At 47.8% G+C, this 21,227-nt stretch overlaps 1 protein-coding gene across 1 annotated transcript in view; it reads right to left on the bottom strand.

Annotated features, from left to right (window-relative positions):
• Positions 1–21,227, bottom strand: part of KIF27 (kinesin family member 27) — a 199,491-nt gene that overhangs the window by 38,296 nt on the left and 139,968 nt on the right. Inside the window, exons 16-17 of the mRNA XM_030193692.1 lie at positions 20,478–20,681; positions 4,787–4,985 (exon numbers count right to left, since the gene is read on the bottom strand). Of these exons, the coding sequence (XP_030049552.1) occupies positions 4,787–4,985; positions 20,478–20,681 (403 nt within the window). The remainder of the gene's footprint in view (positions 1–4,786; positions 4,986–20,477; positions 20,682–21,227) is intronic.

The following is a 21,227-nucleotide window of genomic DNA, read 5'->3' as shown; positions in this document are numbered from 1 at the left end:
TCCCCAGCCCGAAAGGCTGGCATCCGTTATCACCAGACACCAAAAAGGAAGAGCCAGTGGCATCCCCTGCCGCAGCCTGCTGTTGCAAAGCCACCAATCCATACTGCGCTGGGCCGCAGGAAGCCACCGTAGTCTGAGTTGGTATTCCTGGGAAATCGGAGACCATTGCTGAAGCAGAGCAAGCTGCAGCGGTCTCATGTGAGCTCTCGTCCAGGGAACCACCTCTATGGTGGCTGTCATTGATCCCAGGAGCTTAACAAAGTCCCAAGCTCAAGGGCGAGGCATCCGCAGGAGCAGGCGGACCTGATTCTGAAGCTTGAGCCGCCTGCTATCGGGAAGAAAAACGAACCCCGAAGCCGTGTCGAACCGGACCCTCAAATACTCGAGAGACTGAGAGGGGGTCAGGTGACTTTTGGGCATATTGATTACCCAGCCCAGAGTCTGAAGAACTGTAACAACTCTGGCTGTGACAAGACGACTCTCGTCTGCCAAATCCGCTCTGATGAGCCAGTCGTCGAGATAAGGGTGAACTCTGATACCCTCTTGCCTGAGAAAGGCAGCCACTACCACTATGACCTTGGAAAAAGTCCGAGGGGCAGTCGCCAGGCCGAAAGGCAAGGCACGAAACTGGAAATGTTGGCTCAATACCGCAAACCGGAGAAACCGCTGATGTGGCAGCCAGATGGGAATATACAAGTACGCTTCCTTGAGGTCCAGAGACGTGAGAAACTCTCCTGGCTGTACTGCCGCAATGATGGAGCGCAGGGTTTCCATGCGGCAGTGTCGCACTCCTAAGGCCTCGTTGACTCTGCGTAAGTCGAGGACAGGTCTGAACCTTTTCGAGGCACCACAAAATAGATGGAGTAGTGACCGCAGCCGCGTTCGGCGGGAGGAACCGGAACCACCGCTCTGAGCTTCAGCAACACCTGCTAGGTCTCATAGACTGCCGCCCGCTTGACGCTGGGCTATCAAGAACCGGAGGCAACCCAGACCAACAGGAATTGTCAGGAGCCTCAGGCAGTGCTCTTTTTAACATAAAAGCCTTATGCATCAGCAGCACAAATTCAGGGGAGAAAAACTCACCCTATATATCCGTCCCCACATTGGGGGAAGCGGAGGCAAATGCTCCTCTAGAAACCTCGAAACGAGGCATCCCCCTGCACTCAGATTCCTCCGCAACCGCGAGGGCCGAGTAACGCAGCTCCTCCAAGACGGCAGTCGCTGCCAACTCCGGCGGAGCGGGAAGAATCACCGCCTGCCATGCTCGTGCCAGCATTAGCATCTAGGCAGCATGTGCTGCAAAGCCCCACTGCTGATCTGCGTTTCCCACAGTGGGAGCTGTGCTTAACCCCTTCAGCAGCCATCAAATACAGAAAACAAAATGGCGCCTTCGCACCAAAACTTATCCCGCACAGAGCGCTGTCAGCGGGAACCTCCCCAGAGGAGCTGGGCATCACTCTCACCTCAGGAGACTGAGTCGAACGACCTGCAGTGAAGCTGCACCAAACCAGGAGCTCAGGAGAAAGCCTCTCTCTCTGTTTCTTTTTTTTTTTTTTTTTTTACTGTGAGGAAAGTTAGAGGCAGGCAGCCACAGAGGAACTCCGGGAGGAGGGGGAATGGGGTAAGGCAGGGATAGGGAAAACCAAGTATGCCTTTAAAGTGGGCACCACCAGCCACAACACCCCCTGCTCTACTGGCAAAGCACAGGAGCCACCCCAGGCAGAAAGCCAGGAGCTGAGAAGCTGGGAGATAGAGTTATACTGAAGGCAGAGGGGGTTGGGCGTCCTGGAACACCATGTGCTTTCAGTGTTCTCTATCTCCACCTGCTGGTAGGCGGATACAACCCATCAGTTAATGGATTCATCTGCTGTTGATGACAAGGAAGTATTTGTTAGCGTTTTTGTTTTATATCAAAAGTAATCCTTAGAAACAGGCAGTACTTGCTGAAACACCTTCAGTTTTCTGGCTTAAAACTATTGATGAATCCTGCTTGGAGTTGGAATCGGGTGACATCAGTTGTATTTTGATTCAGTACTGATATTATGATAAATATGAGTAATCAGAAAATTTACACTGGATAATAGGAGGTCAAATGATTAAGCAGACTTGAGGTTTGGACTTGAAATAGACAGAAGGCCGAGGTTCTATAACCTTGTATAATATTATATTCTGATGTTCTCTTAGCACACAATATTTATGTTTATTCTTTTAGTGAAAGTTGACACCACAGAAATACTGTTTCCCACTGTTTGTTAATATTTTATGAAGACACAGGCATTTATGAGTCTATAAAATTACCTCACAAAAACGACTGAAATTGTGGCTAAAATGAAGCTGTGAACAGTTTATGCATATTTCATAAAGTATGCGTGTAAACCGTGATTCTGCCTGCACTCCATTCAATTCTATCCTCAAACATGCCTATACCCAAGTCTCATAAAAAGTATGTGTGTTCTTGTCACTGGAGTACTTTTCTCAAGGGGGACGGGAGGTGGACAGGGTAACTTTATAAGCAGTATTTTACACATATATAGTTGCATATATGCATGACAAAGCCTTTTTAACTTTACCCCCATTGTGTAATTAGATTTTCAGAATATATTTGACAAAGCCCTCATAAGAAACTCCCGAGAAAATGAAAAAGTCATGGGATAGGAGGCAATGTCCTATTGTGGATTGGGAACTGGTTAAAACAGAGAAATACTCTCAGTGGAGAAAGTTGAATAGTGGAGTGAACCAGGGACTAGTACTGGGACCAATACTTTTTACATTTATAAATGATCTGGAAATGGGAACAAGTGAGGTGATCAGATTTTCAGATACAAAATTATCCACAATTGTCCAGGGATCCTTAGGTATTTGGGGATCTATTTATGTGCTGATACCTGACAGCTGTATAAACACAGTTGTTAAATCACAAAAAGATTGTAAGAAATTGCAGGAGGACACTTTCAGACTGGGACACTGGGCATTGAAGTGCCAGATGAATTTTAATCTGGACAAGGTAAGGCAGGGGTTCTCAACCCAGTCCTCAGGATATCTACACTGAATATGTATAAGAGAGATCAGTATATAATGGAGGTTGTGCATGCAAATTTATCTCATGCATATTCATTGTGGATAGGAAAACCTGACTGGCTGTGTCCTGAGGACCGGATTGAGAACCCTTGCACTAAGGGAAGAATAATCCAGACTATGGTTATGGTTATATTGCCTGTTCTCACAAGCAGGTTTAGGCAGAGTACGATCTAAAAAGAGAATCCGAGAAAAGAAACCCATTCAAACTAAGATAGAAATTAAGACAAACATACAGGATCAAACAAACAATTGCTTTCTGAGGGACCAGCTATGTGATATTCGGTTCCACATTAGGAATCACCACAAAGAAAAAAAGACCTAGGCATCATCATGGACAATATGTTGACATTCTCTGCTCAATGAGCAGTGGCAGCCAACAAAGCCAAAATAATGTTAGGAGTTATCAGGAATGGAATGGAGAATAAACCAGAGAATATTACAATGCCTTTGCATCATTCCACAGTGCAACCACACCTTGAGAGATATGTGCAAGTCAGATTGTCGTACCTCAAAAAAAGATACAGTGGAATCTGGGCTTGATTAACGCACAGGCAAATTAGGCACATGCCTAAGGATCAAATATTAAAGAGGGATCCTCTCTGGCTTCCAAGGCAGATTTTCACCTTGTTAAATTAGCTGTTGGCAGAAAGAAACATGGGAGTGGATTAAAGCAGAGCTTACCAAACTTTTCTGCAGTGATGACAGTGACCCCGCCGAGGTGCATCAAAATGGCATGCCTATGTACTTCCAGGCTGGGTCATGACCCCAAATATGGAGTGCACAACCCCATTTGGGATCACAACCTACAGTTTGGGAAGCCCTGGATTAGAGCCACTGTGGGCAAAGATCTGTTTTCTTTCCCTCATCCGCCCCCCCCCCCCCTCACTGCACTGATTTCCAGCACTTTTTTCCTGCTGCTTCTGCCTTTGACAGTTTGCTCTGCACTCAGAACATTGTGAGGACACATTTGTGGGAGTTTTTAAATGTATCTACATTACAATAAGGACCCATTTGTTTGCCTAGAATCCACCAAAGGGTTATTCCTGCCCTGAGTGGAATTAGAAAAATATAAAAAAGGTACCAAAATGAGAAAAGGGAATGGAATGACTCCCCTGTAAGTATGGTAAGTCTAAAAAGGTTAAAGCCCTTCAACTTGGAGAAGAGATGGCTGGGGTGAGATACAACAGTAAAACTTTTAAATGTGAATGGATTATTTACTCTTTCAAAAAATACTAAGACTAGGGGACAAAGTCATGAAGTTACTAAGCTGTACATGTAAAATAAATAGGAGAAAATATTTTTTTTTCACACAACGCATAATTACGCTTTGGAATTTATAGCCAGAGCATGTAATAAAAGTAGTTACCATAGCTGGGTTGAAAAAAAAAGGTATGGACAAGATCTTGAAGGAAAACGTATTATAGTAGAATTGGGGAAATCCACTGCTTATTCCTGGGGGTAAGAAACATGGAATTTAGCTACTTTTTGAAATCTTGCCATGTATCTGTAACTTGTAAACTGTCGTAAAGAAGATACTGAGCTTGATGGACCTTTGGTCTGACCTAGTATTCTTACTTTTCTATCAAACCAGTACTCATCTACCAGCAGAGGCAGCTTCTGAAGTTAGCACACTCATGTTATATATAGATATCTATTTTTGTATGTATACATACAAACACACACATACTGTACACATATACATGCTTACCTGTGAAGTGCTGAAATACCAGCTGCATCTTTTGCTCATGTTCCTTTTGTAGCAGTGTCAGCCGCCTGTCATTCTGCAGGGTGAGATGCTCCACTGCAGACTGCAGCTCACGCATAATATTCTCCTGCTCCACATTCCTCATTTCCATCTCTTCCAAATCCAGCTGTAGTTTACGTTCTGTTTCACGCAGGCCAACAACCTATTGAACAGAAAAACTCTTCTCAAACCCACCTCCATCTACATTGACAAATGACTCTTGCAGGCATATCTGGGACAATAAAGTATTCCTGGTTCAACTTTTTTATCTATTTAGTTTCAACAATTTTTATTGATGATTCATCAATGGAAGCAATCAACACGTTTAATATACAACAAAAAGAAAGATTGTTAACATATCCCTCTGCATGCAAAAGAGATCAAAAATTTTTAACATTTCCTCCCTGAACCCCATCCCTCCCTCGCACTTTATTATTATTATCTCAGTTCTTCATGGAAGTGCATAAACATATGGACCCTATTTACAAAATGGTCCCAAACAACAACCACGAAGGTCAATGTACATTGTAACTATGCATGCCCTGCATCCTGCTATAGAAATGCTAAATAGTAGTAGTAGTAGTATTATAGCCGGAACAGTAAATATACTAATAAAACCCCTCCAAGCGAGAAACTTTGTCTCTTATAGCTTCTCGCGACCTATATACCAACATTCCCGTGAAGGATTATCTAAATATGCCCCTTACAAGACATACAACCTACAAACAAACCACACCCACGAGTGATGCAGAAGAATATACCCCAAACCTCCCTCCTCCCCCCCCCCAAAAAAATGCAGAGATCTCGAAAGGAATTCAAAACAAAACTTTTTAGCTCTAGGGGACAGAAACTGTATATATGGCTCACAGGTTGCGAGGAACAGTCGGCGCCTCCGAGAAGATAACCCAACCACCCGGCGTTCTAGTAACATAAGCTCATAAGTACATACCGTATTTTTCGGACTATAAGACGCACTATTTTCCCCCAAAATTTGGGAGGAAAATGGGGGGTGCGTCTTATAGTCCAAAGGTAGAGATTTGGCTGGCTGGCCGGCTGGCAGGCCACCCGCCCGCCCTCCCTCCGAATTCGGGATCACCCTCCCCCCGGCCCTGTCACCACTTCTCCCTACTCACGCGATCTTCCCTGGTGGTCTAGTGACGTTGAGGCAGGAAAGAGCCCCCTCTTTCCTGCCCAGCGCGCTGCTCTCCATCCTCCTGTATGCAGCCTGACAGTTTCGGTGAGATTCAAAATGGCCGCCGAGACTTCAATTCTCGGCGGCCATTTTGAATCTCACCGAGACCGTCAGGCAGCAATGCATACAGGAGGATGGAGAGCAGCGCGCTGGGCAGGAAAGAGGGGGCTCTTTCCTGCCCCGACGTCACTAGACCACCAGGGAAGATTGCGTGAGTAGGGAGAAGTGGTGACAGGGCCGGGGGGAGGGCGATCCCGAACTCGGAGGGAGGGCGGGCGGGCGGCCTGCCAGCCGGCCCGCCAAATCTCTACCTTCGGAGGTAACCCTGAGGGCGATCCCGAACTTGGAGGGAGGGATTCGGACAAGACGCACCGGAGCACCTAGGTTTTAGAGGAGGGAAAAAGCAAATTTTTTTTTTCTTATTTCCCTCCTCTAAAACCTAGGTGCGTCTTATGGTTCGGTGCGTCTTATAGTCCAAAAAATACGGTAAGTATTGCCATACTGGGAAAGACCAAAGATCCATCAAGCCCAGCATCCTGTTTCCAACAGTGGCCAATCCAGGTCACAAATACCTGGCAAGATCCCCAAAAAGTGCAAAACATTTTATACTGCTTATCCCAAACCGAACAGAGAGGGTAAACAGCATACATAGAAAGTGCACAAGCAAAAAAACCAACACTGGGCCATCAAGACTGGGACAACAGGAGTATTTTATTGACAAGTGATCCGACATGGGCCATGTTTTGGCGTCAAACAACGCCTGCCTCAGGGGTCAGGGTCTGGATGTAATTTGTTTGGAAATATATATATGTGTGTCCAGTGTCTCCAAAAGTAAACGGAGAAGATCTTTACAACCAAAGTCGCCTGTCAGACTATACAGCGGCGATGTAGAGTGAAGAACTCCTCTATAAGCCTTTTCTTAAGCAAAAGCAAATAATAAAAGCTTTTGCTTAAGATCGTCTCCGTTTACTTTCGGAGACATTGGACACACATATATATATATTTCCAAACAAATTACATCCAGACCCTGACCCCTGAGGCAGGCGTTGTTTGACGCCGAAACACGGCCCGTGTCGGGTCACTTGTCAATAAAATACTCCTGTTGTCCCAGTCTTGAAGGCCCAGTGTTGCTTTTTTTGTTTGTATACTGCTTATCCCAGAAATAGTGGATTTTCCCCAAGTCCATTTAATAATGGTCTATGGACTTTTCATTTAGGAAGCCGTCCAAATCTTTTTTCAACTCTGGTAAGCTAACCGCCTTTACCACATTCTCTGGCAACGAATTCCAGAGTTGCTAATTATGTTGAGTGAAGAAACTTTTCTCCGATTCGTTTTAAATTTACTACATTGTAGCTTCATCGCATGCCCCCTAGTCCTAGTATCTTTGGAAAGCGTAAACAGACGCTTCACATCTACCCGTTCAACTCCACTCATTATTTTATACACCTCTATCATATATCCCCTCAGCCGCCTTTTCTCCAAGCTGAAGAGTCCTAGCTGCTTTAGCCTTTCCTCATAGGGAAGTCGTCCCATCCCCTTTATCATTTTTGTCGCCCTTCTCTGCACCTTTTCTAATTCCACTATACCTTTTTTGAGATGTGGTGACCAGAATTGAACACAATATTCAAGGTGCGGTTGCACCATGGAGCGATACAAAGGCATTATAACATCCTCATTTTTGTTTTCCATTCCTTTCCTAATAATAACTAACATTCTATTTGCTTTCTTAGCCGAAGCAGCACACTGAGCAGAAGGTTTCAACATATCATCAATGATGACACCTAGATCCCTTTCTTGGTCCGTGACTCCTAACGTGGAACCTTGCATGACGTAGCTATAATTCGGGTTCCTCTTTCCCACATGCATCACTTTGCACTTGTTCACATTAAACGTCATCTGCCATTTAGACGCCCAGTCTCCCAGTCTCGTAAGGTCCTCTTGTAATTTTTCACAATCCTCCCGCGATTTAAAGACTTTGAATAACTTTGTGTCATCAGCAAATTTAATTACCTTACTAGTTACGCCCATCTCTAGGTCATTTATAAATATGTTAAAAAGCAGCGGTCCCGGCACAGACCCTGGGGAACCCCACTAACTACCCTTCTCCATTGAGAATACTGTCCATTTAACCCTACTCTCTGTTTTTTATCTTTTAACCAGTTTTTAATCCACAATAGAACACTACCTCCTATCCCATGACTCTCCAATTTCCTCTGGAGTCTTTCATGTAATTTATTGCGCCAATGCCAATAGTCAGGTGGTGACTCCCCCTTCCACATGCATAAAATAACCCATTTCCCAACATACAGGCATTACGTACTATTTGGAGTGCACCCCCTCTGTTCAAAGCAAAAGACTCATATTTATTCAGCAGTGCACCCAAAGGGGAAGGCGTTATCCGGGTCCTCAACAAGCCTCCCAAAAATTTAAACAAGGACCCCCCAAAAATCTGAACCTTCGGGCATTCCCATAGAGAATGGAAAAAAGAGCTTACCCCATATTTGCATTTAGAGCAAAGAGGCCCCGCCACCCCTCCCATTTTAAAAATTTGTGCCTTGGTCAGATATGCTCTGTGTAGAATTCTGTATTGGCATTCGCGAAGAACCGCATTTATGGTCAGTGTAGGAATATGGGCTATTAACTTATTAAAATCTATCATTAGGGACGGACATCTCAAACCTTGTTCCCAGTGGGCCACAATATGCACTTTATCCTTACGTAAGGCCAGCCTTGTTAGCGCCCTATACAAGCCTGAAACCGAAAGCCGATCCCCCAAGACTGGACTAAACAAATCTTGAATGCGTCTACCATGACCCACACCCAATGCCTCGCCACTCATCTCAGAAACATAATGTGCCAGCTGATTGTACACAAATATGTTACTAAGGTCAAAGCCAACCCCTATTACCCCCAGATTCAACAGGGTTCCTCCTGCAGTTAAAACATATTCCAGTCTCGTTATACCCATGCTTGCCCATCTCCGAAATACCTAATTCTCTGAACCTAGGGAGAACGCTAGATTGCGCTGCAAAGGCAATAAATCAGAGACCTCCGAGTCCACTCTCCAGTATCTGGTCAAATCCTTCCAAAGCTCCTGCATTGGCCGCAACAAAACGCTATTCTGGAAGCATGCTGGAATAGTCAGCCTCGGAGCTTGCAGCAAAAAATAAAAGTGACATGGACTAAAATAGTCCTCCTCCAACTGCTTGGGAGTAAAATTCTCTCTATGTAGGAGCCAATCCCCCAAGCGACGTAGTAAACATGCCTGATTATATCTCCACAGATGCGGGATGCCCAATCCACCCTCCCTCCAGGACCCCAACATAAGCTGTACTGCCAGTTTTGATTTTTTACCACCCCAGATAAATGTACACAAATGTTTATACAACAACTGCAAATCCCTATTTAGGATAAGAAGGGGGAGCATCTGCATTACATATAGCCACTTTGGGAACTCAACCATACGAAACAGATGAATTCTGCCATGCAAAGTGAGAGGCAAAGATCTCCATTTATACAGATGCTCTATGGTCCGTTCTAACAAACTAGAGATATTAGCCTGATATAGAGACGTTGTTTTTATTCCAATCTTTATTCCCAGGTATGTAAAGGATTCATGAGCCCAGCGGAAAGGGAAGTCCTCCCCCCATTCGTGTCTCAACTGCTCTGTAGAGGCGAGAGCTAGCATCTTTGAAAAATTCAATTTAAACCCAGAAAAATCCCCGAATTCTTGAAATAACTCCAAAAGCACTGTTAAAGATCTCCGAGGGTGTGTAAGGTGTACAAGTAAATCGTCCGCAAACACTGAGATTATAAACGTAGATTTCCCAATTGAAACTCCCGAAATCTCTGGGTGAGAACTAATATCCCTGAGAAGTGGATCTAATGTTAATACGAATAACAAAGGGGACAATGGGCACCTTTGCCTTTTAACCCGTTGAATAGGGAATGCCTCGGACCTCTCTCCATTTACATACAAAAATGCCTGAAGGTCTGAATATAAGACCTTCACTGCCTCTCCAAAGAAACCCTCCAAACCCGCTTTCCTCATTACAGCAAAAAGGAATGACCATGCGACACAATCGAAGGCCTTCTCCGCGTCAAAGCTGATTAGTAGAGATGGTAGACGAAGCCTCTCCACCACCTCCAGGGAGTGCTCTAATGTTCCTAGTAGCTGTCCTACCCTTCACAAAACCCACATGTGGGGTGGATTTTAAGTCCGGTAATATGTGAGATAGTCTATTTGTCAATATCTTGGCATAAAGCTTCACATCGCAGTTTAGGAGGGAGATAGGGTGGTAATACCCCAGATCCTCTGGGTCCCTGCCTGGTTTCAAAAGCACAATCATTTTAGCAAGTTTAAAGGATTCGGGCATAGTACCTGACTGTGCCATTGAGTTAAACAGGCCCAAAAGGGGTGACTGTATTTGCTCACAGAGCAATTTGTAGATTTCTATACTATACCCATCAGGGCCTGGCGCCTTATGGAGTTTACTCTGTTGTATTGCTAATAAAAGGTCACCTTCTCCCATAGGTGCATTAAGAAACGCCCTCTGCGCTGCAGTGACCCGAGGCAGTGAAGCATTCTCTAGACAGAGATCACCATCATCCATCACATCTTTAGGCTCTTGATAAAGAAGTTAATACAATCTCTGGAAATGGGCTAAGATATCTTTGCCAGCTCTATACCACCCCCCTCCTGGCTTCCTCACCTGTACTATGTGGGCAGACCCTCTACTTCCTCGCGCCAACCTGGCCAACAGCCCTCCTGCCTTATTCCCATGGATAAATAGCTGAAATTTGTGATAGATATGAGACTTGATCACCCGCTGGTGAAGCAATTCATTCAGAAGAGCCCATCTAGCCCCCTCCATCCAGACACTCCCATAATGTTGTCTCTGCTGCCGAACTGTTTTCTCCAAATGCAGTATTTCCCTATCTCTAATTTTCCGTATTCTGGCCTTATACGAGATGATCTCTCCTCTCATCACCGCTTTTGCGGTTTCCCATTATAAACCATATTGCTGTGAGTGTCACCCATTATGACATGCAAAATCCGCCCATTTCTCCCTCAAAAAAGGCAGGAAAGCTGGGTCTCTATATAATTCTAGGGGGAACCTCCAATCCCTCCCTGCACATTTTCCTTTATCTACTTCCATCTGTAACCATATGAGGGTGTGATCCAATATCTCACAGGGCCCTATGTCCGCCGATGGAATTTTTGAAAATAGGGTACAGGATACAAACAGATAGTCTATGCGTGACTCAGTCAAGTGTGCCCAAGACGTGTGTGTGTGTGTAGTCTCTGTGTGTGGGGTGAAGAATCCTCCAAATATCTATCAGGTCTAACGTACTACACAGAAAGGGCAAACCCCTGGCATACTGAGTCAGACTCCCTGTGACACAGGTTGACTAATCCATCAGAGGATCAAGGTAAAATTATGTATCATACCTGATAATTTTCTTTCCATTAATCATAGCTGATCAATCCATAGACTGGTGGGTTGTGTCCATCTACCAGCAGGTGGAGATAGAGAGCAATCCTTTTGCCTCCCTATATGTGGTCATGTGCTACCGGAAACTCCTCAGTATGTCGATATCAAAGCTCCATCCGCAGGACTCAGCACTTAGAGAATTACACCCACAAAGGGACACTCTGCCCAGCTCACCACCGCCGAAACGGGGGAGGGGAATTAACCCAGCTCATCCCCACACAAGTGGGGGAGGGGAATCCGTCCAGCTCATCCCCGCGGAGCGGGGGAGGGACACCACCCAGCAGATGCGGGGGGATCTGGCTTATCCTGCAACCGCAACCGCGGGAGGAGCTGACTGACCATAACACCGCCGAAGCGGGAGGGGTACAAAGCTGCCCTACAGCCACACGAAGCGGGAGGGAGCGCCGGCAGAATTTAGGTCTCAATCCAGCCCCGTAAAACGGAGGGGAGAGGAATGCAGCAGCTCACTGTAACACAAAATCGTCTCAACTCCTGAAGAATCCAATTGAAAAAAACTTGAACACGAAGTCCTCCTGAACAGGAACTGAAGACTAAACTTGAACCTGAAATGCAACCAGAATAAAAACAGTACAGATATCTGGGAGGGGCTATGGATTGATCAGCTATGATTAATGGAAAGAAAATTATCAGGTATGATACATAATTTTACCTTCCATATCATCATGCTGATCAATCCATAGACTGGTGGGATGTACCGAAGCAGTACTCACCCAGGACGGGACATAGAAATCCCTGACCGCAACACTGAAGCTCCAAACCGGGCCTCCGCCCGAGCAGCCACAGTCAAGCGGTAATGCCTGGAGAAGGTATGAGCCGATGCCCAAGTTGCCGCCTTGCAAATCTCTTCCAAGGAGACGGACCCGGCCTCTGCCATCGAGGCCGCCTGAGCTCTAGTGGAGTGAGCCTTCAGCCAGATAGGCGGCACCTTCCCCACGGCCACATAAGCCGCTGCAATGGCTTCCTTGACCCATCTTGCCACTGTAGGCTTAGCAGCCTGCAGACCCTTACAAGGACCTGCAAACAGGACAAACAGATGATCCGACTTCCGGAAATCATTGGTCACTTCCAAGTATCTGATGATGACTCGTCTCACATCTAGATATTTGAGAGCAGAGTACTCCTCTGGGTAGTCCTCCCTACGAAAGGATGGGAGACAGAGCTGCTGATTCACATGGAAGTGAGAAACAAACTTGGACAGGAAGGAAGGCACTGTGCGAATAGACACTCCTGCCTCAGTGAACTGCAGAAAGGGCTCTCGACATGATAGCGCCTGGAGCTCGGAAACTCTTCTGGCTGAAGTGATAGCCACCAAAAAGACTGCTTTCAACGTCAGGTCTTTCAGAGATGCCCTCGACAAGGGTTCAAAAGGCAGCTTCTGCAAGGCTCTTAGCACTAGATTGAGATTCCATGCAGGTACCACTGAGTGCAGAGGAGGGCGCAGGTGATTAACTCCCTTGAGAAAGCGCACCACATCTGGCTGCGAAGCCAGGGAAGCACCCTTCAGGCGGCCCCTGAAGCAAGCAAGAGCCGCTACCTGGACTTTAAGGGAACTGAGCGACAGGCCTTTCTCCAGACCTTCCTGCAGGAACGCCAACACTGAAGAAATTGGAGCAGTGAAGGGAGAAAGGGAGCCTGCCTCACACCACGATGCAAAGGTACGCCAAACCCTGGCGTAAGCAGTAGAAGTAGAGTGCTTCCTCGCTCTCAGCATAGTGGCGATGACCTTGTCTGAGAAGCCTTTCTTCCTCAGACGCTGCCGCTCAATAGCCAGGCCGTAAGACCAAAGGGGGAGGGATCCTCCATCACCACGGGACCCTGATGCAACAGACCCTGCTCCGCTGGCAGTCGCAGAGGTCCGTCCACTGAGAGCCTGATCGTCCGCATGCCAGGGACGTCTGGGCCAGTCTGGACCCACCAGGATTATCCGGCCCGGATGCTTTGCCACCCGGTCTAGTACCCTGCCCAACATGGGCCAGGGCGGGAACACATAGAGAAGCTCCTGTGTCGGCCACTGTTGGAGAAGAGCATCTACTCCCAGAGATCGAGGGTCCCGTCCTCTGCTGAAAAAGTGCGGCACTTGGCCGATGACGCCATCAGGTCTAGGCTCGGCTGGCCCCAGCGCTTCGTGATGTCCAAGAACGCCTGAGCCGATAGCTGCCACTCTCCGGGATCCAAGGTATGGTGACTGAGAAAGTCCGCCTTGACATTCATGACTCCAGCAATGTGGGCCGCCGACAGCTGTTCCAGGTTCGCTTCCGCCCACTGGCATAGATTCATGGCCTCCTTGGCTAGAGGGGCGCTCTTGGTATCTCCCTGGCGATTGACATAGGCCACAGCCGTGACATTGTCCGACAGGACCCGTACTGGCTTCAACGCCAGTACCGGGATGAACTCCAAAAGCGCCAACCGAATGGCTCTGAGTTCCAGGAGGTTGATAGACCACTTTGCCTCTGCAGGAGACCAGAGCCCCTGCGCTGTCCTTCCCAAGCAATGGGCTCCCCAGCCCGTCAAAGAGGCGTCCGTCGTGATGACAACCTACTCCGGGGTCAAAAGAGGCATCCCTGCGGACAACTTGTCTGTCCTCAGCCACCAGCTCAGCGCCTTGCGCATCGCTAGGTCCAAGGGAAGGCGCACAGCGTAATCCTCGGACACTGGAGTCCAGCACTGCAGCAGAGAGAGTTGTAGTGGTCTCATATGAGCCCTGGCCCAGGGCACTACTTCCATCGTGGCCGTCATAGAGCCCAACAGCTGCACATAGTCCCAAGCCCGAAGAGGAGAGGCTACTAGGAACTGGTCCACCTGAGCCTGAAGCTTGACAATTCGATTGTCCGGCAGGAACACTCTGCCCACTTGGGTGTCGAAACGAACTCCCAGATATTCCAGGGACTGAGTCGGGCGCAGCTAGCTTTTCTCCCAGTTGATGATCCACCCCAGGGAGCTCAGAAGAGCAATCACCCGGTCTACAGCTCTGCCGCACTCTGCATAAGAGGGGGCTTGGATCAAGCAGTCGTCCAGATAAGGATGGACTTGTACTCCTTCCTTTCGTAGGAAGGCCGCGATGACCACCATTACTTTGGAGAAGGTCCGCGGAGCAGTAGCCAACCCGAACGGGAGGGCTCTGAACTGGAAGTGTCGGCCCAGGACTGCAAAACGCAGAAAGCGTTGATGAGGAGGCCAGATGGGAATATGCAGGTAAGCTTCCTTGATGTCCAAGGATGCCAGGAACTCCCCTGCCTTCACTGCCGCTATAACAGAGCGGAGAGTCTCCATTCGGAAGTGCCGAACTTTCAAGGCCCGATTGACCCCTTTGAGGTCGAGGATAGGCCGGACAGAACCTCCTTTCTTTGGTACCACAAAGTAAATGGAGTAACGTCCCTTGCCAAGCTGATCTTCTGGCACCGGAACGACCGCACCCAGGCGGATCAGATTGTCCAAAGTCTGCTGCACTGCCACAGCTTTGACCGGAGACTTGCAGGGAGAGAGTACAAACCCGTCTCTTAAGGGTCGGCAGAACTCTAGCTTGTAGCCGTCTCTGATGACTTCCAGCACCCAAGCGTCTGAAGTTACCCTGGTCCACTCGCCCAGAAACGAGGACAGGCGTCCTCCAATCTGCACTGGGCCATGGACCAGGGCCCCGTCATTGGGTACGAGACCCTGGGGGAGGACCGGAGGAAGCACCTCCGGGACGGCGGTCTCTGCGAAAGGAATGCTGCTTGGGGGAGAAGTTCCTCTTGAAGGAAGAGGGGGCAGAGGAGCCAGACTTGCCCGGGCGATACCGACGGACTTCCTGAAACCGTCCTTTGGAGTTACTGGGGCGAGCACCACTGGCCCGAGCCCTGACCTCTGGTAACCTCTTGCCCTTAGACGTGCCGAGATCGGTCACAATTTTGTCCAGCTCGACCCCAAAAAGCAGCCTGCCTTTAAAAGGCAACTTAGCCAGGCGAGACTTAGAGGCGTGGTCCGCAGACCAATGCTTCAGCCAAAGCCACCGCCGCGCAGAGACTGTCTGAGCCATACCTTTAGCTGAGGCTCTCAAGACATCATACAGCAAGTCTGCCAAATAAGCCAAGCCCGATTCCAGGGCCGGCCAATCAGCCCTCAAGGAAGGATCCGAGGGGGAAGCCCGCTGCACAATCGTCAGGCAAGCCCTGGCCACATAGGAGCCGCAAACTGAGGCCTGCAAACTTAAGGCAGCTGCCTCGAAGGACAACCTTAAGGCCGCCTCCAATCTTCTGTCTTGGGTGTCCTTTAGGGCCATGCCACCTTCCACCGGCAACGCCGTTTTCTTAGTCACCGCAGTGATTAAAGAATCCACGGTAGGCCAAAGAAAGGCCTCCCGTTCACCTTCAGGCAGAGGATAGAGGTGGGACATAGCCCTAGCCACTTTGAGGCTCGCTTCTGGGACATCCCATTGAGCCGAAATCAAGGTGCGCATGGCCTCATGCACGTGGAAGGTTCTAGGCGGGCGCTTCGTCCCCAGCATAATGGCGGAGCCAACAGAGGCTGAGGGAGAGACGTCCTCCGGAGAGGAAATCTTCAAAATGCTCATGGCCTGCACTAACAGGTTGGGCAAATCCTCTGAGCGAAAGATCCGCGCTGCAGAGGGGTCATCCGCTCCATCCGAGCGGGAATCCGTCTCCTCCAAGGAATCCCCAAAGGACTGTTGGGAGAACTCAGATATGCTGCCCTCATCTACATCAGAGGAGACAGAGTCCTCTAGGGCCTGGAAATCCACCCGAGGGCATTTGCTTCCGGAGGCCTCAACCCCTTTATCAGACAGGGGGGCAGGGGCCGCATTTTGCATAAGAAAAGCCTGATGCAGCAGCAAAATGAACTCAGGGGAGAATCCCCCTGAACAGTGCACTTCTGCAGCTTGGGCCATGGCCCTAGCCGCATCCTCAACCGGCGCTCGCAAGAGTGGGGAAGAAACGTGCTACGCATCCAAAATGGCGTCCGGCGTGAAACTCCGAGAAGGAGCCGCGCGGGAAGAACGGCGCTTAACTTTGGCCGCTTTCTTACCGTCGCCCGAATCAAGGGCGACCATAGTATTAACGTCTCCCGGCTCGAGGGCGGCCCAAGAAGAAGCCGTCCGAGCAGAGTGGCCGGCCAACATGGAGTGGGCGAGCAGCGGGGTATGGGCGCTTATGGCGGGAAAAACCGCCGCACCGGAGGAAGAACCGGGACACTGACCGGCCTCCAAACTGATGCTTAACAAAGGCGATTCAGGATTTGAAATCCCCGCATCCCCGCTAGACGCACCTACGCGGTCCAGGGAGTGAATCCTCGCGCCCTTGCCCTCCGACGCCATAAGCCACGTGGAGACCGAACGGGGAACCCCCTGCCTGCTATAAAAAGGTAAAATTACTTGCTTCTCGCTCCGAGCTGTAACGAACTGGTGTCCCAGTGAGCAGCTGCAATAAACGTTGAAATAAACGTTGAAATAAACGCCCTTAAAGACGTCCAAATTTTTTTTTTTTTTAACGGAGCCAGCGGGAGGGGGGAGAAAAGGAGGGACCTGGCACCACCAGGTTTGCACTTGCTCAAGAAGAGCCCTCAACCCCAGGTACTCAACAAAACCTAAAAATTAGGCTTGGAGACCTAGCCAGAGCTGCTGCTGTGTGTGACCACCACCTGCTGAGATAGAGAACATACTGAGGAGTTTCTGGCAGCACATGACCACATATAGGGAGGCAAAAGGATTGCTCTCTATCTCCACCTGCTGGTAGATGGACACAACCCACCAGTCTATGGATTGATCAGCATGATGATATGGAAAGGGCAAATTAGAATCCCCTCCTAAAATAACATTACCTTCCTGATAAGGGGTTAAAAGCTCAAAAAGCTTGCGGAAGAAATTCCTATCAAAAACATTGGGGGCATAAACATTGCATAGGACCAAAAGCTGTCCTTCCAACTCAGCCACTACCAGAACATATCTGCCATCCGGACCGCGTTTGATTGATTTAATCAACACCCTTAGCCCCTTACGAAAAAGGATCATGACACCCGCCTTCCTCTGCACTGCTGGGGCCTTCACTACCCACCCATCCTCTCTGAAACTTGGCATGCTCTACTGATGTAAGATGGGTCTCCTGCAAATATGCCACATCCGCTTTGTGGCGCTTTAGAGCCTGTAAAACCTTGGATCTTTTAATCGGCGAGGAGACACCCCCCAAATTCCAAGATACTAATCTAAGTGACCCCAGGGTCCCATCTCATGTACCCTCTTGAACAGAGTAACTCTTTATATTGGAAACAGAAGAGGCACCCCCCCCCCAGCCTCCGGGCTACCCCTCCTCCCCCAAGCCAACAAATCCCCTATCCTCCCAGAGCTCGTTCCAAGAACATAAAATAAACTCCTATCCAGAAACACAACACAAAACAACCCTAACAAAAACATGACCCCACCCCCTCCTCCCCATCCCCCTTCCCCCCATCCTATTCTCCCCCGCCATAATATTCTGAGAACCTGATCACCCAGAACCCTCCCCCTCCCCGACCAGCATGCAAGGCAAACCAACCCCAGACCCCCAATGACTAGTGAGTGTGGGTATTCTGCAGTACTTTAAGACTGTTTCTATGTCTGCAGCTTAATGACTGAGCAAAAAAAAAAAAATTCCAGAGTCGAGGGCTCCATATCATCCGCTGCTCCTCAAAGTCACACTCACCAGTCACACAACAAGCAAACAACAGAGATCCAGAGCCCTCATCACCACTCAACAAGTACAAATGTCCCAACAGTCCTTATCCAATTTCAGTGCCTGCCAGATCCCTATGGTGTATTTCCACCGTCAAGGACCCCAAATTTTCCATAGTCTCAGTAAGGTATTCACCAACCACTCCCTCCCAGTTCAAAGTATTGGCAAATTTAAGAGCTTCAGTGGGAGACGTGAAGAAACAAGTTTTGCCGCCATTCTGGATCCTCAGGCAAGCTGGGTAAAGAAGAGCAAATGATACTTTCTTCGTGTGTAGCATTTTGCATGTTTCCACAAATAGTCGACGCTGTGCCGCCACCGCCGTGGAGAAATCCTGGAAGCACAAGACTGGCTGGTTCTCGTAATGTAAGGCCCCCTTCTGTTGCAATGCCCTCAAAATGTCTTGTTTGTGGGCATAATTATGGACTTTCATAATTACAATTAATGGGCGGGACATCTCTGTACGCACAGCTCCCAACTGGCGTGCTCTCTCAATCCTTAGGGGCCCCTCTTTCAGCGGAAGTTCAAACGCTTTAGTTAACCAAGTCTCCAGAAAGCTACGCAGGTCAGACTCTTTTATATTCTCTGTGAGGCTCACTAACCTGAGATTGTTTCACCGCAATCTGTTCTCCAGATCATTAAGCTTAGCCTCTAATTGCTCAATCTTGCTCTTCATTTTCTGCTGCTGTCTGTCTTGTTGATTACATTTGTCCTTCACATCCGATAGTCGCTGTTGAAAGGTAGTGAGATCGGACCTTAGCCCCTCCAGCTTGCCATCCATCAGCTCTAATTTATCAGATATTCGCTGCAGCTTCTGGTCCACTGTTGGTTTCAGCAGCGCCAAGACCTCTGCCGCTATCTCTGCCGCTCAAGCAGAGCCCACCGACGCCTCACCTGTAGGCTGATATCCGCCATCTTGGAATCTCCCTTGCGGCCTCGAGCTCCATCTTTCCTTTGCAATTTTGCCGCCATCAGCGCGTCCAAAAAGCTCTGGTCTAGGTTCCCGTCATCTGTGCACCGTCACCCACCGTACGTGACCCAAGCTGGGGGTTTTGGAGAGGCTTTTAACCCGCGAGCCGCTCGATGTTAAACGGGGGTGGGGGGGTGCCTCTCTATGGCTGCCTCTCGCTAGCCTAGCATCACGTGATCCCATTTTATCTATTTAAAAAAATTATTTTTTTAAAAGAACCAGTTCTTGCTGGTTTCTAACCTTCTTGTTAGCTAGTAATAAATATCTAAGCTGCTTGAGAGAAATGGCCCTTTACTTAGACTGTTAATCACAAGTAGTGTAAGGCATGAACAAATCTAAGCAATCAAATTATGATTGTTTTCCATTCAAGACATCTTATGGTGTTTTGGCTTTCAAAGTTGAGACTCACTAACTTCTAAACTGATAGAATAATGCAGCTGTGTATTTTATTTTGCTACGCACATGTTTTTATTTCATACAAGTGTGAGAGAACCCTTTTGTTGCTTAGATGGCTGACAGACATTCAGCAACCATGAAAGTGTTTATATTTGATTTACTAAATTATTATACAAGCACAAGTCTAACTGACTATTGTGAAAACCAAAACCCAATGTAACTGCATTGCTGAGGAAAGACAACATGCAGAGGAAGGAGTAGGGAAATAAACTGACCATCTCACTTTGAAAATACCTCTGAGAATATATAAGCAACTGTAGTAAGGATGAATGCAAAAACATGAGCTCCCCATTTCCACATTCCCCAACAAAGACCTGAGCCCCCCTTTCAATCCTACCCTACTTTACAAAGCTGATGTCTTTGTTTGGGGTGTGGGAGGGGTGAAGGGGTTCAGCGGAAGCTTATGTTGATGTTGTTTTGTGTGTATGTGTAAAGTCTGATTTGTCTGGGGAAATGGGGGGGGGGGGGGTGAATTCAGGGATAATTGTTGCTTTGGCAACCATCAACTTTTAAAAAGCTGCAGTTGTGGAAACCTGGGGAAAGCAGAATGTTATTTTTCTCCACATGCAGTTTTTTTTTTTTAAATTGCTGCTCCTGCTAGATGTACCAGCAGATGCATGTGCACTTGCTGCACATCATTATAGCATTTCACAACAGCTTCAAAGTTTGGCAGAGAGTTTTTTTGTAAAATACTGGGAAATTATGAACATCACAACCTGGACATCTCAGTTCCCATCTCAACATTCTATGTAAAATTGAGTTGTTAATATGACTGTCATTCACACCTGTCTATATGATGCATTTCTAACAGGGTATGAGGACAAACCTTGTTGAAGTATCTGACGAGGATGGACTTGATCTCAGAGGGAGACAGGGAGCTGAACCTCTCCATGACATTAGCTTCACTCTGTGAAAGTATTTGTGATGTTTTTAGGGAGTGCTGGCGGCTCTGAATACTCTCATTCCTGAAATCAATTGCAGCCTCCAAGGCTTCAATCCCTTCTTCCAACTGGAAAAGGCTGTGTTCTTCCTAAGGAAAAATCAGATAGGGGTAAGTACCGTTACCAGTGGCATTGGTATGGGAGAGGTTTTCTTGTTTTGTTGAGGCAAATTTCCAAACTCAAAATTATCTTCTTCAACTGGGTGAGACAGTGAGGCATATTTTCAAAGCACTTAGCCTTCCAAAGTTCCATAGAAACCTATGGAACTTTGGAAGGCTAAGTGCTTTGAAAAAGTGACAACCACAAACTGAATGGTATGAAATAAAAGTAAGGCTAGATAACACTATTACCAAAGACGGTCAGGAAACAGAAAGGCTGAGCAGGTCATACTACAGACAGCAAGAGGGAAGAGGCAGCAGAAAGGTCAAGAGCTAGCAATACTACAAAAAGAGTGAAGGAAGAGGCGACAAAGGCCAGGGCTGGCATTGGGCAAAACAGACTAAGCAACAGCTTAGGGCACTAAGCAGCTCAAGGGGGACCCCAGACTCACTTTTTATTAATATTATATTCACTGAGGATCTCTGCTGTTTTCTCCTTTCCACATCACAACTGAATTAGAAGCGGTGGCAGCAGCA

Source organism: Microcaecilia unicolor, chromosome 2 (genome assembly GCF_901765095.1).
Source record: "Microcaecilia unicolor chromosome 2, aMicUni1.1, whole genome shotgun sequence".
NCBI classification, from domain to species: Eukaryota; Metazoa; Chordata; class Amphibia; order Gymnophiona; family Siphonopidae; genus Microcaecilia; species Microcaecilia unicolor.
This window is presented reverse-complemented; position numbering and strand designations above follow the sequence as displayed.